A 20,944-nucleotide genomic window follows, 5' to 3' on the forward strand; every position below is an offset into this window, starting at 1 on the left:
CGATGTACCCTGCAGTCAAAGCACTGCTTGTTTTTTGGGAGTTTTTTCTTTTACTAGAAATGAGGTGAAGTGTTTCGCGAAGCTGCTTTCCTGTTGACATAGTTTCAACTAAAGCCTTGTTAGCTTTACGTCAGAGTGTAAAGCCCCCCCCCCCCCCCCTTCTCCTCTCGGGCAGGTTTCAGTCGCAAGGAGTTTCGAGGGAAGTTGGCCATCGCCATAACGGCGAACTTCGTCAACAGGAACACCACGGCCGAGGCCAAGGTGGAAGAGATCAGCGGCGTGGCCTTCATCTTCAACCAGAAGTTCTTTCTGGAGCTCAAAGACGAGACCGGTGAGTCGAACTGCTCCAGATTCGTCCTCCTCAACAATATGAAGCGCCTCGGGTCCTGAACGCATCGCCGAAGTGCCAATAATCACGTTAACATCATCACCCTCTCGTCTAATATTGCGATTGTACATGATACAATCTAAATAAACGATGTAATCGAAATGTTTTCATATTGTGGCGCAATTCGACTAACAACTGGAAAATAAGTCCAATTATATATCCCCATTGAGAAGGCGGAGTGACATTTCTAGTGATGATCAAGGTGTGGTGTCATGGTGATTTGTTCCAAATGTACAGTTGACCAATCAGATCGCTGGGTCGGACCCACTTGTCGTATAACGTTGAGTAAAATACGCTCGTCTTCTTCAGGGATCGACCTGGAGAACATAGTTTACTACAAAGACAACACCCACTACTTTGTCATGACGGCGAAGAAGCAAAGTCTCCTGGAAAAAGGGGTCATCATGAACGTAAGTTCGCACACACTTTTAGAGTCTAGCGTGTTAACTAACATACAGTATTATGTAATTACTGTTCTCCAACTGTAAACAGTCGCTTGGCACCTTTCCTCTTTTCCGCAGCAATAAGGTTCACTTGTTCATTAAAACACTGATAGTAGCTGCTGATATTAGCGCTCCACTGGTAGCGTTACACTTTTATAACACTGTCAGACTCACAGATAACAGTTAAAAAACACAAAAGTGGCAATCTGGACGCAACAGAACCCACATTTTTTTCCCATATGTTTTTACTTGTAGTTTTCATTGACAAAATTAGCAGTAAAACATGCTTTAAAGAACACGCACACACACAGACACAAAAAGATTTAAAGTCCGCTCCCAAAGCAGAGAGTCAAATTGTTTTTTTCTGGGTGGACAGGAATGTGCGCATGCTCGCCAGACCGGTGAGTGACGGGTCTCTGCATGGGATGACGAGGAATTAGGGCTCTAATTAAACACTTGCTGTCTCTCTCACCTACACACACACACACACACACATTGCTATCGATTCAGAGGACATTACATTGACCTGCATTCATTTCCAACAAGAATCAAATTCTGAAACATTAAACCTGATTTTCACCTTGACATTTTATGACGTATCAAGAAACACAATGTGCCTGTGTGTAAACAGATTTATGTCCCCACAGCGCAAGTAATACCAGTACACACACACACACACACACACTCGCGTTGCTATCAATTCAGAGGACACTACATTGACCTGCATTCATTTCCAACAAGAATCACATTCTGATGCATGAAACCTTATTTTCACGTCGAAATTTTGTGACGCAATCTCGAGACTTTGCCTCCAAAAACAGAGGCAAGTCCCCACAATGTGCCTGTGTGTGAACAGAGATATGTCCCCACAGCGTGAGTAATACCAGTACACACACACAGGTGTTGAAACCCTGCCCTGCTGTGCCCTCTCTGGTCTCACTCTCATCTTACATTGCGCATTAGTGCTGAGTGATATGTGCCTCTGCGTCAGCCCTCTCACACACACACACACACACACACACACACACACACACACACACACACACACACACACACACACACACACACACACACACACGTGGTGCAAACTTAAGAGGCCTCGTCACTTATAATAGCTCTCTGATTCAACACATGGACTCACGTGGGGTTTTGTCTATATGTTCCTCCTGCAGCAGTCTACATCTCAATACATTTTCAATTCGATTTCTTCATAGATATTAAACTCTGAATCAGTCCCGATTTTGTTCCTCTGTCCAGCCTGCCGTGCTGAATCTTAGGAAACTTTATTTTTATTTTATTTTTTTTATTTTAAAAGACGATGGGATAGTGACGCCTCTTAATCTGCTTACAAAAATTAATTTCCTGAATGACTCAGAGGGCTGATGACATCATTCATGTGTTTTGGGTAGCAACATGTTTTGACCATACACTGTTTATAAAAGTGTTCGTAGCTTCCGGGTATAAAAAAATGAGGCCTTAAGCTGCAATACCACCGAGTGCCACTAGAGGTTGGCTTCAAAAAAGCCTCCAGCTCCATAGACTCCCATTCAACTAGTCTTATAAAATTCTCAGTCAATAAAATTTCTCCACGAGTTATTTTAAATTGCTGAGTCACACAGTGTCCCACAAACATGGTTCGGATGTTGCCCGATTCTACACAATTTCCTCCACAAAACTATTTTCCTTGCCCTTAAGGCTAATATAAATAATCTGCAATTATTATCAAATTAAATAATGGTAGATCTTGATAGCCGAGATCTTGAAACCCTCCCTCCTTTCTTCTTCCCTCAGGACTACATGGAAACGGAGCGACTCCTGAGCGTCGACAACGTCGACCACGAGGCGCTGCTCTCGTACGCCCGCGAGGCCGCCGACTTCGGCACGAACTACGAGCTGCCGTCCCTGGACTACGCCATCAACCACTACGGGCAGCCGGACGTCGCCATGTTCGACTTCACCAGCATGTACGCCTCGGAGAACGCCGCGCTGATCCGGGAGAAACACGGACACCAGCTGCTGGTCGCTCTGGTGGGAGACAGTCTGCTGGAGGTGAGAAGAAGAAAACAAACAAACAAACAAAAACCCTGCCGTGCCGTTTCACACTTCGAGGCCTTCATCATCGAAGTGACGTCGTTGTTCTCCGCTTGCAGCCCTTCTGGCCGATGGGGACGGGTTGCGCTCGGGGTTTTCTGGCCGCCTTCGACACCGCCTGGATGGTGAAGGGTTGGGCGCAAGGAAGGACTCCCCTGGAGATACTGGCCGAGAGGTGCGTCGGTTTATGTTCGACTTCCTGTGGCTGTAGATGAGAGGTTTGTCTCGTACGCGCTCTGCGGTTTATTTATTTTTCTTTCAGATAAGAGCTCAGTCCGAACAGTCGTGGAAAGTTAAGTCGGCTTCGCTGGTTACGAAAGTTTGTTCCAAAGCAACTGCTGGTCAGATTCCTGTGAAGTCTAGCATTGTGCATAAGAAATAGAAAACCTAATGGATAGGGAAGCAAAGCCTCCAAATATTTGGCACGGGATGAACTTTCCTGTAACCCCGTCATCAGATCGAATTATAAACAATGTACGGAAAATGTTAAATATAGGACAAACAAAGGATGAATTTCTAATGTCTCAAGTGATGTCATAACTTTTCGTCAACGAAACTCAGTACACAAGAAATATGACGACAACAACAACAAAAAAATGCAGATTGACTTCCGGTAACATTCAGTGATTGCATTCATTCTCCTCAGAGGATGAACCCTTCTATCAAAAATGGCAAAATCAAAGTTACAGCACGTGTTTTGATATTGTCGGGTGTCGTTGTAAACTCCAACCTTGCGCGGTTGCCATTGTGGATTTTGACCGTTAGTCTCGTGTGAACCAATTTGCTTTGATTCGGGGTTCTCGTAGGGAAGTTTGGTTCGCATCTTCTATGACTTCACAGTAAGTAGCGTCGATGTAAATTCTCCACGTCGTTACTTCCCGTCTTTCCGCAGACGAAGCGGTCTTAAATCTTGACAGTTATGTCTGTTCTGTTATTTTATTTTTATTTTATTTTACTTTTTTTTGTAGGGAGAGTCTTTACCGTCTGCTGCCTCAGACCACCACAGAGAACATCAATAAAAACTTTGAACAGTACAGCATCGATCCGGCGACGCGCTACCCCAACCTAAACTCCAGCTGCGTGCGCCCGCAACAGGTCAGTCCAGCACTCTGAAATATGTATATATATATATACATATAACCGTGCATTAAAGAAAGGAAAAAACAAATTGACAAATTGAGTGTAAATGACCCGACGTAACTGACACCAATATCGGAATAAAATACAATCTAAAATACTCCAAATTGTTAATAATTTGTTAAAATAATTGCCAAAATTCATTAAAAACTGTCCATCTTCTTCTCCTATCCGTCCCTTCCTTCCTGTTCCTTCTCGCTTTGCTCTCTCAGGTGCGTCACCTGTTCATCGACGGTCAGCAGAACTCCATTCTCTGGGAAAGAAGAGAATCGAGATGTAAATCGGCCAACCTGTCCAGGAGAGGCGAGTGTTTCCCCCCCCCTCCCCCCCCCGAACGCCGCTCCGACCGTCGGACGTGAAAAACCGAATGAATGCTTTTAATAGAATTTATTAATTGCAAAACTATTACGTTTCTAAACGGTGGAAACATTCGAGAAATTCTGAAGTGATGATGTCTGACGGACGTATTCGACGTTAGAGCGCATGAAAAGTGTAACATTTAATAATTGAGAAAAGCTTTTTTTCTCGCGTTGTTCTCCGGTTAAACTTTGAGAATTTGATGCTCGAGGGGGAAAACGTCATATTGCAGTTCTGATTGGATGACTTGAATAATCATATCCAACGGTTGTATGACATCATCAGCTGTCTGTGGTGAGACTTTTTTTGTGAGTGTGCATGCTTTTTACTTTTACTGTTTCCTTTTTTAAACACCAAAATAATTACAAAGAAAACAAATATACAGTCCAGGGAGAGGGGGAAAAAAACCAAGTTTGATAGGTTTATTTTGAAGCCTCCGCCTAGACAATGTTAAAAAGTTATATTCATGCTTGCGCCGTAAAGAGCAGATTGTAAACCCGATGAAATATTATGAGACAAAGAAGTGACAGCGAACTTTTGCTGCTCCTCAGTCGGGACTCTTATTATAGTTTAAAACCCTCCTGATCCTTTTTTTAACGGTAACCTGATCATCCTAGGAGTCCTCGTTGAGAACAAAGCTTTTCCTCGATACACTAAATTTAAAAAAAAAAAATGCTCCTTTTACGGTTTATAAAATAAACATCTCGACACTTAACTTTGCAATAAAACAGCGTCTGAGACGGCTTTTGAACGAAGGCTGCAGTACTTGAACGCGTCAGTACAGTTCACTGAAGGAAAGAAAAGAAGGTCGACATCATTACCTACTGCTTGCGCCGGCCCCTCCTGAGGGGGGGAAACTTTAGCTTTATCTCGGTCGCAGCATTGACGCACCTTCGCCGCAGACAATACAGCGGGATCACGTTGCACCCGCATGAGGGTCCGATGGCGACGCCTCCCCAAATACGTGCGCTGAACTGCTCTGCTCCGCAGCGAGCCGGGTCGTAAACAATAAACAGTGCCGGGCCCGGAAAACAGGAAGATTATTCCAAGTAATGCGATGAGTCATTGTTTAGTCGCAAGTTAAGGCGACTTTAACGACATTTCGCAACGAAATGTTTTGGCTTATTTACAAACTGAAGGAAGTTGCGCTTCCGGCCGGCTGATACATTAATTCCTTCAGATGACCAGAACTATTTTCCATTTGTTTTTTTTTGTCTCCGTTTTGGTCTCCACCTCCTTAAGAAAAAGCACTTAAGCTAGCTGGTAACTACGTCTCGCTCTCTCTCTTTCCAAGTCTGCCGAGTGTTTCTTTTCGAGCTTTCATGCTCGAATCTTAATGCTGAAAATGAAGTTGGTAAATAGAAAGTAAGACTAAATTAAAAAAAAAAAGACACTGAAAACAACACATTTCCTCAGACACACGTTTGCTTGTTTTTTTTTGTTTTTTTTTGCTACACTTAGCTAAAGCTAATCCAGAGCCAACTTCTAACTCGATGATTGTTATGATCGATATTATATATTGTATGAAGACATGTTAATTCTATGTTATGGTCATTTTCCGGTGCTCTAGGTTGGTTTATCAAAAACTGAGAGGCGTGTGACGTTTTTAAGTACAAGTACCACCACCTACAAAATGACCATAAAGTTTAACAAACCATCCTTCTGGGGGTTTTTTTGGGTTTTTTTACCCCCATGATTTTGACCTTGCAGATAAACCAGGACACGTAAGACAAACCCCTACCCCGGAGGGGGGGGGGGGAGTTACAGTCAAAGTGTACGAGTGCTGCAAGATCTTTAAAGTAGGCCAGTTTGTGCTTTGGCCTCGATGCTCGGCTCTGCTGCCAAGATTACTCTGCTTCAAGTCCAAATGAACCCAACACTAAGACACTTTCCCTGGCAAAAATAAAATAAAGCCCTCGTGGGGGGAAAACAATGACCTCTCTAGTCTATAATAATAATAATACAAAAAAAGGTCCTTTCATCCTTTGACCTCGCCAAAATACATAACTTGTACCCGCTGTTTCCTCTCGCCCAGAGTCCGACGTCCGTCCCACCCGACTGCTGACCTGGTGTCAGATGCAGACTCACGGGTACCGAGGAGTCGACGTCGCCAACCTCACGTCGTCCTGGAGGAACGGCCTGGCTCTCTGCGCTCTCATTCACCGCCAGAGGCCCGAGCTCATGTAAGAGACCGAAAGCAAAAGTAGGAGGCCGCAGAACGCACTCGGTGGAAAACGCAGACTCGCTTTGACCCAATCGGGGAAACGCTTCGGAAAGACTGCGCGGACGGACGGTGAAGCTTCGTTAAAGGTTACCGAGGGATTCTTAAATACGATTGAAGATGAACTGAACCTTGCTCTGTGTAAATGGACTCGAGACTTTATTAATCCCACGGTGGGGAAATTTAGATGGTGACTGCTGACGGGCGTTGTATCCCTCTGTAGCCCTTTTTCTATTCTCAGAGGCGTTTATCACTCGGACTCTCGGTCTCTCTCTCAGTTTTTAAATTGATTTTCTCTTGTGACTTTGAAGCCACGTGCGAATTTCGCCGAGACGCCATCAAAAGTTATTGTGGCCGATTCGTCTTCGTCGAAAAGCGGGCCGACCCGCTCGGACGTTTCGCTCGACGCTGCTGGCACGCGGCCGAGAAAAGCCAATAAAAGTGTTGGCAAGTGACGGGTTGACATCATCTCTTCGGGGGATTTTGGTAGATTGGTGTCATCTCGGTCTCCCGTTGAATCGACACGTCCAAAAATACTAAATGGGGAGATGATGGCGTGTTGTTGTTTTTTTCTTTTTATTGGTTCCAACTTTTACCATCAGACGAAGCCGTCTTTAGCCACAATAGTTGTTTGGTGACCTGAATTTGTTTTTGTTTTTTTGGTGGTGCCAAAAACTGATTAAAAACCTATTCTTTCAGCATTAAAGGCCACAGCGTACCTTTAATATACTCTTTATTCGAGTTCCTGCATCTAAGAATATCCAAATTATGCAGTTTTCTGCTGTCTGAGCATTGCAGCTCTATGCACCTGTAGTCTTGCCATATATATATATATGTATATATATGTATATGTTTATATATATATATATATATGTATATATATATCAAGCAAAATTGCTTCTTCTTCATCTCCACTATTCCCTTCTGTCATCGTTTCCTCTCCCCTTCATCTCGCTCTCCTCTCCTTCCTTTTTTCCCCCCATTTCCAGCGACTACGACTCCCTGAACGAGGAGGACGCGGCGGAGAACAACCAGCTGGCGTTCGACGTGGCCGAGCGCGAGTTCGGCGTCCAGCCGGTGACCACGGGGAAGGAGATGGCCGCGGCGGCCGAACCGGACAAGCTGCTGATGGGCCTCTACCTCTCCAAGTTCCACGAGGCCTTCAGGAACAATCGCGGTCAGAGTCTCCCAACTGCTTCGCCGCCGAGCTCGATCGGCTCAACGCTCATTTAGCCCAACTGTTCTCACACGCGGTCCCGTCTAAAAATAGCTGCCTCGACGGTACGCGGCTGATTTATTTCTCAGTCGTATCAAACAAACGTCGCATTGTTAAACGGTTAATCCGGGTATATTGCTAATCTCCTACCGTCACTCAATATCGGGCCCGCTAAGCACAAAGCATAAAGCTCTGTTAGAAACTCATAGACTGACTTAATTTCGAATGTCAGAGCAGTCGTCATCAAATCCTCGAGTCTAAATCTACTGAACTTGGAGAAAAAAATTAAACCCGCCAGTAAAAAAAAAAAAAAAAAAAATAAACGATTTGATGAAAGGAAATTATTAAATTTAGCTCCATCTTATGAAAATTTAAAAAAAAAAGTGGCCCGCTGAACAAACAGACGGAAGTGTTGGGGCCAGTTATGCATCTCAAACCACCAAAAAAAAAAAAAAAAAAGCGAAACGCTACACTCAACCAACTCTACGTTCTTTTCTTTTTGGCACAGATTGAATTCCTGACACTTTTTTTTAGTTTTGTATTTGTGTTTTTTTTGTTTTTTTTTCTCTTTTTTTTTAATTCTGTCAAAGTCGGTCCACCTTTTTATGAAATTTACAGACTCGGCTCAATTCACGTACACGAGCTACAGTTACACATGCGGGCGGGTTCATCCCTGCCAAGAAGGCCGGGCTGGTATGCGCACTATGTTGTGTGTGTGTGTGTGTGTGTGTGTGTGTGTGTGTGTGTGGGTGGGTGGGTGGATATTTAGCAAAAGTACATTCCTGTTTTTTTGTGCGCAATTTCAAAGGTTGTTGTGATATTTTCGAATCCAAAAGTGAAAGTCATGGTGAGGGATGAAATTTAAGTTAGACTGGCCCGATTGTGTTGAAACGAATCTGTTGCTTTGAAGTTGAATTTTTTATTTTTAAATGTCGTTATTATATTTTTCAATATCCAGTCCCAGTTTCAATGAACAGTCCCAGTTCAAACAGGCGTGTGTTTCATTTAAAGGTGCAACACGTACAGGTCTTGTGATACCGCTTAAAGAAGGACCGACTCGCTTCACTATCCAGTCTGTCCGAACGACTATTTAGATATACTTGGAAAAATATAACAAGAACCGAGCCTCTCATTCAGAGACGCATCAGATGTATTTTTCTGCGTCTTTTAGACCCATACACGCGCGCGAGGGTGGAAAAATAGACCGTCTACGAAAGTGTTTGTAGTGTCTGAAAAATGAGGCCGATGCGGAAGCTCCTTAAGATGCAATACCCCCGAGTGCCACTGGAGGTCGGCTCCAAAAGGCCTCCGACTCTATAGACTCCCATTCAACTAGTCTTGTCAAATTTTCAGTCAATAAAAATTCTCCACCAGTTATCTCGGCGTTGTTAGCTAAAGTCGCTCCTTCTTATTCGATTTCTGGCGGTCGATCTGAAAATAATCCCGTCATTAATTCGAAAATAAGCTTAAGCCAAACGCCGTCACTACCGGCTCCGAACGGCTCAGAACTTACAAGATGACGCCGGCCAAAGACGCATTTATTAATAGTCGGTGTGAACAAAAAAAAGGTTTAAAAAATTTAACTGTTTTCCAGCAAATTTTTTGAATTGCTGTTATCATTTTGAACAGTTAAAACATTTGGGGAAACCCCAAAAGTTACTCTGAATTACTCTGCAAGTTTGTTTTAAGTTTTCTGAAAAAGTCCATATAACCTGAATGGAAACCCTGTTTATATTCCAGTTTCAAGAATAGCGGATGAAAATAATGGAGACTGTCAATCAAAAACCAACCAGCCCAGAAAGAGGATACCCAGGGTAAAGTCCGATTTTTGTTTCGCTTTCCTCTGCTTCTTCCTTTTCTTTGCATCATTCGTTTATTTTTAAGTATTTTAAAGTCAATCTGTTCCCTCTTGACCGATCGGCTATTTATCTCCGCTGAACAAAGCCTCTGTTCATCACCGGGACACCGTTCACACATTCAAATCTTGATTAGATAAGCTTAAAGCCAACATAAAGGTCAAAGCAATGTTTGTAATCAGCATGTTATCTAATAAAGAATCCAAGCTTTCAGTCTGCACGTTGATTATAAGCTTATAGCGTCAGTATCATGGTCATTATTGGTACCAAAAATACATCAGCCTGTAAAATATTCTCAATTTCCGTTTTTTTTTCTTTTCTATCGTTTATAATAGTTTCCACTTCACTTTTAAAGTTGAACTCTTTAAGCTTATCTAAAAAAAATTAAAGCATCTTTTTTTTTTTTTTACCCGTTTTTACATTGATTATATGAACTTCTGCACTTTGAAAATGTGTAATATTTCTAACTTTATAACTTTGAACCCGAGATGAATTTCCACAAGAGAGTTTTAAGCCCATGTTGATGATTCATTTTTTTTTAACCAATCAAATCGAGCGTCTCTTTGTGGACAGAAACGTGTAAAGCTTTAATTACTCTGTGAGCAGAGTTTTAAATTGTGGCGTCCGCTGTCGCAGGAAGACAAGAAACCGGAGGACGACTCCGTTCACAAGAGGCGGCGGAGGGGCAACCACTGCCTCACGGAGGTACGTTCAGGACCGCAAGTGTTCAGCATCCGTCCTGATTATTATCTTTTTTTTTTTTAAACAATGTGAAGACTACAGTGTATGGTTTTAAAACCCCTCCCTCTCTCTCTTATTTCATAATCCTGTCTGGGTCTCCTTGATGGCTCCAGTTGTCCTGCCACAGCGCGCCCCCTGCTGGCGAGGACGGAGAGCTGCGGGAGAACAAAGTCCGCTCCATGGCAACTCAGCTGCTGGCCAAGTTTGAGGAGAACTCCTCGGCGGGGTCGATGCACAGCAAGGTGAGAAACGGACCGCTTTAAATAGCCGGGTTTGAGCCTTCAGCGTTGTCGCCTGGTTTTCAAGCATCGTTCCATCTCGGTTGTGTTTTTTCTGTGCTGCTGTCCCTCCGCTGGGTCTCTTTTTATACAAAGTTTGCTTCTAATAAACAAGTAAATAAATAAGATAATAAGGACAATTCAAATGTGTGTGAAGTCGATGGGTCCACTGTCGGTGGAGCTGACTGGAAGCTGGTTAAATAGTATTTTTTCTGATGCCTTTTCCTTTACTTTTTCTTCATGAAAACATAACTCTTCCTCTCCTCTTCCTCTCCTCTTCCTCTCCTTCCCATTTCCTTCCCTTTCCCTTCCTTTGCTTCCTCATCCTATCTTCGCCTCCTTGCATCAGTGTGATGAGGACCCATCCTTTTCTCCTCCTCCGTCTTCGTCCACCTCTCCTCTTCCTCTCTCAGATGAGGAGGAGGAGGAGGAGGCGAGAGAAAACCCCCGTTTTGCCAAGCCTAAAAACGCCCCCTCTCCTCCCCCTCGGCCTCCCCCTCCCCCCAAGTGGCAGGTACGCTCACTTCAGCTCTTTCTGTCGTGATCACGGGTCGTCGGCTTTGTTATTCAAGCCACGCGTTTTCCTTTTAAAGCTTTTTTAAGACTGTGTGACTTTTCCCGTTTCCTCCTCCTCTTCCTCCTCCTCCTCTTCCTCCTCTTCCTCCTCCTCCTCCCCCCAGCCTTCCATCTACCTCCGATTGTTGGAGAATCCCAACGCCGTGGCTCAGCAGGCCGGCGTCCTCTCGTCCCCCTCGCGCTCTCGGTCTCGGGGCGCCTGCAGTCGCTCTCCGTCTCCTTTGAGCCCGTTAAGTCCCCCCCGCTCGCCGAGCCCCGACGTTACCGAGCGTTACTACCCAGAATGCACCTCTCACGGCCTCGCTGCCGGTCGCTTCTCCGCTGCCCCTCCGTCTGCCGATCGCTCCTCCTCCGAGTCGGTGCAGCAGGTGAATTTCAACGACGCTTCTCTACCATTATTTTTTTGTATCCGTTCTCTTCCTGCTTTGACCGCCACCTGCTCCCCCTCCCTCCTCATCCCCCCCTCCCCCCCCAATCCCCTCCCAGAGTAAAGACCAGACACCGTCTGCTCGACAGTTTGCCGGGAGGAGCATAAAGGAGAGGGCCGTCTTCCTCTCCTCCATGTTTCCCGGGTCCATCAAACCTCCCGCTCCTCTCCGCCCTCTTTCTGTATCTCAGGTCGTGTAAACCGGCATGAAAAGACTCGGCATGTTTCGTAAACGACTGCTTCGACACTTAGAACCGAATCTAAACCGGGGGAGTGGGGCGTTGACGTTTACCATCGACACCCATAAATGGATCATCTGAGAGGTTTATTTACTGGTATAGTCCTTATCGGTTGGATTGACAGAAGGCAATAGATACAGTATTCAGGCACAGACGTAAGCTTGTGTTTTGTAACAGTAGAAATGTTCAACGGAGAAATTGAGGACAGTCCAAAAAAATACTCCGGTATAATTTCAACCTTCTGGTAAGAGGGTGCAGTGTCGCTTTACAACAATGAGGATTTTGTCACCGTCGACAAGTTTTGGCCATAACGATGAAAATCTTGGGTTAATCATTTATTTCTTAAAAAGATTTGCATGGCTGGACCATAACATTTGAGACTAATCTCTTTACCATGCAACAGTACTTGGAGACCTGTGCAAACTTTTTTTTTTTTTTAATCAAGCATGTGATTGGTCCTGAATTCATTATGCAGGCTGACGGGTGAACAAAAAGGAGAAGAAATTCCCTTTTTATTGTTTTTTCTGCCTTTTTTCTACCCGGTTTCTAACTTCTGTCTGGCTCCTTCTTCTGTAGGTGCAATTAGCTTCCTCCTCACCACCTTCCTCGTCTCCATCTCCTCCTCCTCCTCCTGCTGTGTCTGTATCTAAGAGCTCTACCGTCTACCCTGTAGTCCACCCTGTCCCCGACCCCACCGCCCAGGCCGGTTTCTCCTCTGTCCCGCTGTCCTCGCCTGGACAAAAGGACAAGACACAACCTCCCTCCCACAAAACGGATTCCTCCGTATCCAACATCGAAACCCCCGCTCCCCTCGGTTTGCCCGGCTTCGACGAGCGCCAGAAGATCTCGGACGCTGACTTCCAACGTGAACTCGGCAGCTCGTCTGACTTCGTAGCTTCTTCGCCGCCCGGGAAAAAATTAGAGAGGACACACGAGAGATCCCGGAATAATCTGGAAAATGAGCCGGTGAAGGTCCGTGAAACCGCTCGGGGGACGTTGGATGGTTGGAAATTAGCTAAAAATCATCCCACGAAGGTAACGGTGGTCGCTCAGACAGCCGTGGTTTTAGCTTTTAAAATATGTTGTGGTCTATGAGTTTACGAAGATAAAGTTGATCTTTGTAAAAAAAAAAAAAACTGTTTCGTAGAGCAATTTAATGAGAACTCGGCAGTCATTGGATTAGTGCTGCATTTCTTTCAATTAAGTAAAAGTACCAATTCCCCAAGGAAAAAAAAATACTCCTTTACAAGTAAAAAGTCCTTCATTATTAAAGCAGTCAGTTATGTCGCACATAAAACTATTCGTTATGCAAAGTAGCCGTTTATACCAAAGTTTTACAGAAGTTTTCTTAATAAAAGCCTCGATATACTAAGGAACTAATCACTGTACCATTGGGATGAATTCGACCAGGCGGTCTTCCATCTAGTAGCTACCGGTTGAGTACGTGTGTGAAAATGATCAATTTGTTATTGTTCACATAAAAGGCGTTTATTCAGCCGGTTCGGGTGGAGCTCAACTATGTGAATAATTGTCACTGAACACGAGTGGCTCTCGGACACTTTCATTTTTTGTCAAAGTAGTTCTTGTAGGGATTAAAAAAAAAAAAAAAAAAAAAAAAAATGGTTGGAGACCCCCTGAATTAGACAAATCAATATATTTATAATATATTTAATAACTCATGGAACAACCTGTTGTTGTTTTATTGTATTCACGTATTCCAGCCTTTAGAAGACGGCGGCAATAAACAAAAATTCATACAATTCCTCACAATTCTTGGCACTCTTATATTTTAAGATTGGATAGATAATTCGTGAACGATTGTGTCAGTGATGCTCACTCTGGTGTTCATTTAGCGCACCGGTAGCTGTGATGTTGAGAACCCCAGAAGAATCGCTCCAAAGTCTGTCGTTCGCTCTGAGAGTTGTCCGACCGGAGCTCCCAGTTACGATAAAGAGGTACCTCGGCCTAAAAACAAACAAAACAACACCGTTCTATGACTTTAAAGTGAATCATGCTTTTTTTTTTCCTGTCTGTGGTATCCAATTCCTTCTTCTGTTTCTTCTTCCTCTTTGATTGACCCCGGCGTTAACGTTAGCGAACAGTCGGAAAGGTATCGTCGGCCATAGATGCTAAAGCTCAGATGCTGGCCATCCTCTATGAGACAGACCACAGGCCCGGTGCCACGCCGGTAAGATGCATGTGGGTGCAGCAGAAAACTAATCCAGCCCCGGGCTTCATCGTCCTTTTTTTTTTTTTTAACGTTGTTTGCTTGCGTTGTTTAACCCAGGTTGTGTACAACAGCTTCCGTGTCAAACTATCATCAGAAAGCAGGTGTCTTCTGACTACTATTTTATGATTTCAAGTGCATTTCTTATTTACCTCTTTCAGGGTCTAGTTCCCTGGCCAGGAAGGGCTCCCAAGGCTCAAGCGGTAAACGGGTAGTGCCACGAGGCACTAAGCCAGAGCAGCTAGTGTGTTTGCAGCAGTATGAGATGTTTTTAACGCCACGAGAAAACGAGCTAAAGCTTCAGATTACTGGCTGTTATTTGCATATTAGAAGTTTCTATACATGTGCATGCAATTAATGCTAACTTGCTCACTCGCCTCAATTTGCCTCCTGCAGTTAAGCAGTTTGTTAGTTGCAGTGTAAATAGATGGTGATGATTAACTCGATACTCACCGAACTCGACTTGACGGTTGGTTGTGGGATTCAAGCGGCGTGACTTGAACTCGAGACCAATTCAAGTCATGTTTGTGCTCACTTGACTTGAAGACAATCGATTGAGCCTCGTTTTGGGTTCTACTGACGTGAGACCTGATGATGGAAATGAATCCCGAGAAGCGGTAAGAAATATGGAGAAGGGGAGTTCTTTTAAGTAAAAGCTCGATGTTTGACAGCCTGTGTTTTCATTCAGTAAACGGCTGCTTTATAGCCACCAGATCGGTTTCCTGGTAAATCTCTCCGACTTTAAGCTCACTTAAAATGCACTTGACAGAATCATGTGGGTAAAAAAAAAATTCTGACAACAAGAAAAAGAAAAGAAAATAGGCAGAAATGTTCAGGTGTAAAAATTATTTGAGTGGAGGGGGAAAAAAAACACTAGTTGAATGGGAGTGTATGAAGGCTTTTCAGAGCCAACCTCTAGTGGCACTCGGTGGTATTGCAGCTTAATGCACTTTCACATCGGCCTCGTTTTTCTGACCCGGAAGCTGCGTCTTCTATCCAGTCTACGGACACTGCCGAGTAGCCTGACTGTGCGTTGACAGATAACATTGTATTGTTCTGTGTACACGCATAAAGATTTCTGTATGGGAGAAAAGCTATATTCCTCTCAGCCCATGAGTTCCACTTCCCGTCCCCATCATCAATCTCGTTTTGGAGGTTGTTTGTTTCTTCTTCTTTTTTTCTTTTTTTTTTTTTTTTTTTTTTTATTCTCCGGCATCTCTTGGAAGCAAAACCGCCCAAAAAAAAAAAAAAAAAAGAGTCTGAAACTCGTGTAAGATCTTTTCCAACCCTCTCCTGGTCTTCTTCCTTTCAGTGCGTGCAGCGTAGGGACTTGCCTCTCGGGCTCGGCGGCAGCGACACCTGCCACTTCTGCACCAAGCGGGTGTACGTGATGGAGAGGCTCAGCGCCGAGGGCTACTTCTTCCACCGCGAGTGTTTCCGCTGCGACGTCTGCAACTGCACGCTGCGCCTGGGGGGGCACGCGTTCGACTCCCAGGAGGGTACGTCGCATTCACTGCAGCTAAGAGGAGTTTTTGTTTTGTTTTTGAACGTATAGTTTGTCCAAATACACGTGAGAATCCTTTTTAGCTTTAGTTACACAAATGTATTATCACAAAAAAAATAAAAAAAAATAAGTAAAAATAAAAATTGGGTTTTAGAGGTTTGACTCCAACTTTAAACTTTAAGTCATTTTAAGGCAAAATTTTTGTTTGCGTTGAAATAAGCCAAGTGTCCTTTTTATTTTGCTTCCTTTGCAGCAAAATTCTACTGCAAGATGCATTACGCCCAGCGTCAAACCAGCACTCAGCAGAGCAGGTACCGAAGGAGAATGGTAAGGACCACTCTTCCTCTTAGCCGTTTTTTATGCCGCTCAGTTGCGAATCTGTTGCCAAATTTTTTTATTTCACTGTAGAATTTTGTATTTACATTTTTTTAACCAAATTTGTAGGCCACGCCTCCAAAGTTTTACTAAGAAATCTATTTGAGAAATCCAAAACGTGTGTTCTTCTTTAAAGACGTATTTTTCCAATTATGGTGACAATCCAATAAAATATGGAAGATCAGAAGTATAAATGTGATTTTCAAAAATATTTTTTTTAAAGATTTTATTCTCAAAATGTTGTTTTTCTCACCGTTTGCTGTTGCTGCTGTTAGTAGCTCAATATGTGAAGGGCACAATTACAGAAAAACTGTGCCAAATATGATGTCTCAGGCATTGTTTGGATACGAGATATTAGATGTAGAAGATGTCCACATTTTCTATTGATCCAAGATTGGGAGACTTTTGTTTTGTTTGTAAAATCAGAATATAGATCGCAGGTATTATAATCACAGGCAGTAATTTGATGTATTTTTTTTTTTCTTCATTTGTTGCCCCAAAACTGTGAAAGTACTCGGACCCAAAAAAATTATCGTACAAATAACAACGCAGGATTGCAGTAGTTTGCTACAACTGCACTTACTTGTCTTCATTTATCTTTTAGTCCAAATTCATGTATCATTTGTTGTTCGTTTGTTGAACATGAGGTGACGTTTTATTTCATCATATCTTTTTTTTTTCTCATAGGAAGAGCAAAGCCGCGTCACGGCCTCGTCGCTGGACGGCGGGAGTTACTCGGCCGCGGGCGGCGTCCAGATCCAGCCCCCAGGTACCCTGGTTTCATTGCTTAGGCGAGGCCTGAGCTGGCCGAGGCGCGCCAGCCGGGCTGTGCGCGTGTTGCCTCGGCGGCTGTTGGGAGGTGTTTGTGGGTCTTTGGCGGCCGCGGGGTCCCACGTCAGGAGCTACTCGCAGGACTACGCGTTCCTGTACGAGCTGCTGAGCCTGGGCTGTCCTCTGCTCTGCATGATGCATGAGGTGTTGGGACAGATGTACCAGGAGCACCAGCTGGCCCAGCGGCAGCTCGTCGGCCACCGGGTGTGGGCCGGATAGAACCTCCTCCCCCCCCCCGGGGTGGATTTAAAAAAAATTCTTCTTTTGTACTTTTGACACCACATAATACCTGTACTTGTTACATTCCAAGTGGCAATGGCCATTTTGGGTTTTATGTTGTTTTTTTTTTTAAGCCATCAGCATTATCTAAAAACAACTTGCTGGGTAGCTTCTACTGCTTGTATTTAGTGCCTAGTGCGAATGAAATAAAATCCATCTTAAGTATGCTATCACATCGGTACTGGGACCGTATTGTTTATTTAACCCTTTACTCGGCTCTGTCGGCAGCTCAGATCCCCTCCTGGTTCATGTTGGACTGTCCTGCCGAATGCATCCCCGACTCACACGGGTTTGTTCCAGGCTGCTGTGCACGAGACCGGCGGCATCATTTAAAGCCGCGTTCTCCAGATGACATGTTAGTTCCCCTTTTTTTTTTTTTTTTTTAGCACACAGCGTTAAGTAAAGTGATCCGACTGTCACGAAAATACCAAAGCCACCTGACAGAGGTGCCTGTAAGAATTTGATTTTGTTAACACGCTAAAGACGTGTGACGACGGTGGAGTTACCTGGAACACGCCCTCTGACTCTAACCCCGCAGGCCACCCGGATTGTGCCATTTTCTTTTCAGTGAACTAAAATGATGTCAGTTTTAATCTTAAAGGGTGTTTTTCTGTTACAGTGATTCTGCATATTGCCTGCCGCACCTTAACTCTGCACCAGAGATGTGCAATGGAAATGCCAAAACAGTATTTCTTTTTTTTTTTTGTTCAAATAAAATTTCAGGAAATTCTTTTGTCATTCAAATTCATTTTTAGTATTTAGAAGTATTTAAATTAAAGTATTTTGTTAAAGATAAGTTAACTAATGTGAATTTATGAATCCAGGGCTCATTGTTTATGATTTTTGTTTTGTAATGAAAAAAATCTGTCAATTTAATGACAATATTTAAAAATTGGAGGTGGAAATATGGGCGAAGAAAGAAAAACTGAATTGAGACAATTCATGGTTAACCATTTACAGTATTTTTGTTTCTCTCTTTGGGACTTGAAACCAAAATCAGCATTTAAGTTTTTCATTATGTTTTTCTGTAGAAATCTGTCTAATTTTGCAACAGAAAACTCAAAAAACTTTTCATGCCATAGGTTTATAGTCAACTTGTAATTTTAGCAAAATCACAGGGAAAAGAATTATGCAAATCGGTACAATCCAAAACAACGAGCCTTATCTTTAATCATTTCAGTCTTTTTCTTCTGTTCTCCCACATTCGCTTAAAAACGTAGAATCCAAAAAGACTTTTCTTTTTGACGCAGTGAAAATATCATTCACGTTGTTTTTGTTTTTGTTATTAATACAAAACATTGCAGTGCTTTTATTTTGTAAAACGTGATGATTTTGAGTTGTATTGTAATGATGCCTAAGGTGAATTCAGCTCAGATTGTTTGGTTTCATTTTATAGTCGTATCTTTTTGTGATAACTCGAATGCCTGCAGGAATAATTCTTGTAATTCTCTGCACTTTGTATATTTTCTTTCCATCTTCCTTTTTCATTTTTCCACCAAATCTTTATCCATTTCTTTTTTTCCATCAAATTAATTTTCCTCTGTCGTTCGCTTCATTTTATTCAGTCTGTTTCAAGTTTCCAATGCTGCACCCTCTGATTGGCTGATTCCCGTCAGCGGGGAAGGTGACGATTGGCCAATCTTCGGTCATAAATTCTTGTCGCGTTGCTTTTGCATTGGCTGCCTCTGTGGCCCCGCCCCCTCCCGTCTAACCCAGATTAACTCATCACAAACCAGCATGCGTCGAGAGGTGAAGGTGTTGTGTAGCATCATGATATTTTAGGTAGAGTACCAAATTTAAAAACGCAAAACTATACCTGGGTTAAATTGCTATAGATAATTAACATCATGCCAACAACTTGATGCCACCAATACTGGTGTTTCTCAGGTTAATAGATATAGCTAATAATAATTATTAGCCTGCAGACTTAAGTAAAAAAAGTCTCGCGGAGCTTATAGCGCAACTATGGACTCTTTGCTTTTCTTTTTTTCTAAATATAATTTTGGCCAAGAGCCCTTCCTGGTCCGGGTTGTAAAAGTCTAGATATTATAATCGTGTTGGACAGCAGTGGGGAAAAAAACCCATTTTTTTTTGGTCTTTTCATGAGATTTGTTGACAAAAAAAAAAACGATGGAAGATGTTTTGTAAAGCCAACCTCGTGCTGAAACGGAGGTTGTCCGAAGCTTTCAGTTGTAAATCGATTGCACACGAAGCACCTTTTTTTTTTTTTTGTCGGGTTTGTTTGCGAACACATTCACCCGCCGTCGCATCGTCCGGGGCTACCGTCCTCGCTGACGCTCACGTTGTGCTGTGCTCGTCCCGTTAACCTCCTTAACACCAAACATCCACCTGAATGCCACCTGGATTTATTCCTCCTCTCGGCCTACGAATCTCTTCTCAGGCCCGTTGGACTTTAACATGTCTGTGGTCTCTTGTCTGTGGTTCCCTCTGTTTCAGAAGGAGGCCTCCCCCCCTCAGAGCTCCTCTCCAGATCTCTCTCGTGTACCTCTTAGTCTTTGCTCATGAGATCAGCAACCCCACTTTTGTTGTTGTTGTTGTTGTTGTTGTTTTTTTTGCACACTGCCAGATACATTTTGTCGGCTGTTACTCTTCTTCTATGTTTTATCTCGCTGTGTTTAGTCTGGACGCAGCCTTCGCCGGCCTTCTTGCTTGTTTTCCACGTTGATCATTACTGTAAAAATTGCTTAATTTATGATATTTATAAGCTGTAAATATATTCCAAAAATAAATCAATTTTGATTACATAAATAATTTTTGCGTCATTTGTTGCCAATCGGTCGAATAATTCGAAGAAATTGAAGCATTTTAAGACGTGATCGAACAGTCCCGTAATCCAGAGGTGAAACTTAAAAAAAAAAAAAAAAAAAATCTCCAGATCTTTTAACAACAAAATTAACAACCTTCATCAAAAACAGAATCTTTCCTTCCACCTCTGCTGAGTCGATCTAACATCACCCACACCAATCACGGTTTCTGTTAACTCCATTAACACGCGCTTTGTAACGCCTGACGAGAAGCTTTTAGGTTTGCAGAGAATTGCAAGCGAAAACATAAATAGAAACGTACTGTTTTTTTTTTTGTATTAAGCAAAAGCTTAACGAGTTAAAAGACTGTTCAGCAACGAGGGACAAAATCTAAATCTCGTGCCGGTTCCTCCTGTCGGCTTCTTCGTGGGCTCTCCTAGCGGGTCTTTACTGTCCTTTTTCTTCTTAGTTTGGTATCCGTCTGTCATTTGGTGAATTTTGATTGGTGGAAATTTTATTTATTTTTTTATTTTCTTAAAAACTACACTGAGCCAAGCCACAGTGAGAACATCGGTGGAAGTGTCACATTTATAACGATAATACAAATTAAAAAAAAAAAAATGTTTGCTTATCCAACAGCCCGTAGACATTGTACCAAGATATTTTTTTCATTTCTTTTTGCTGTGACCGAGTGGAAATCACCTTTTGGCAAGAAAATCTGTACATTTGTTGACTTCATTGCTCTGTGAGTACTCGTGAACGTTGTATGTATTCTGTCTGTTGCTTTGTACATGTGAATTGCAGATCGGCAGCATGTGAAGTTAGATGACGCAGTTTTAAAACGCCATACGGTTGTTTAAACGGCATGTGTCCCTCAGAAACCCAAACTTTTGTTTCCCTATTTGCGCTAGAAAAATCTTTGTTTAGGATGTTTTGTGCTGCGTAATTTTTTTTTTGTTTTGTTTTACTGTTCTGACTTTTTTTTGTGTTTTT

General features: G+C 43.0%; 1 protein-coding gene across 7 annotated transcripts in view; it reads left to right on the plus strand.

Moving 5' to 3' along the window:
- Positions 1 to 20,944, plus strand: part of mical2b (microtubule associated monooxygenase, calponin and LIM domain containing 2b) — a 49,272-nt gene that overhangs the window by 20,312 nt on the left and 8,016 nt on the right. For 4 of the 7 annotated variants that reach the window (XM_069162527.1, XM_069162529.1, XM_069162528.1 and 1 more), the window contains exons 6-25: positions 176 to 331; positions 698 to 798; positions 2,623 to 2,880; positions 2,982 to 3,097; positions 3,891 to 4,017; positions 4,272 to 4,362; positions 6,452 to 6,599; positions 7,627 to 7,814; positions 9,594 to 9,667; positions 10,346 to 10,414; positions 10,564 to 10,692; positions 11,078 to 11,242; positions 11,409 to 11,672; positions 11,791 to 11,922; positions 12,547 to 13,005; positions 13,824 to 13,925; positions 14,066 to 14,158; positions 15,510 to 15,696; positions 15,955 to 16,028; positions 16,764 to 16,845. In XM_069162527.1, coding sequence (XP_069018628.1) covers positions 176 to 331; positions 698 to 798; positions 2,623 to 2,880; positions 2,982 to 3,097; positions 3,891 to 4,017; positions 4,272 to 4,362; positions 6,452 to 6,599; positions 7,627 to 7,814; positions 9,594 to 9,667; positions 10,346 to 10,414; positions 10,564 to 10,692; positions 11,078 to 11,242; positions 11,409 to 11,672; positions 11,791 to 11,922; positions 12,547 to 13,005; positions 13,824 to 13,925; positions 14,066 to 14,158; positions 15,510 to 15,696; positions 15,955 to 16,028; positions 16,764 to 16,845 — 3,015 coding nt within the window. The other 3 variants (XM_069162533.1, XM_069162532.1, XM_069162534.1) reach the window with 3 other exon arrangements.

Source organism: Embiotoca jacksoni, unplaced genomic scaffold, assembly GCF_022577435.1.
Source record: "Embiotoca jacksoni isolate LCO1_2020_lvr unplaced genomic scaffold, fEmbJac1.0.p SCAF_3, whole genome shotgun sequence".
Taxonomy (NCBI): domain Eukaryota; kingdom Metazoa; phylum Chordata; class Actinopteri; family Embiotocidae; genus Embiotoca; species Embiotoca jacksoni.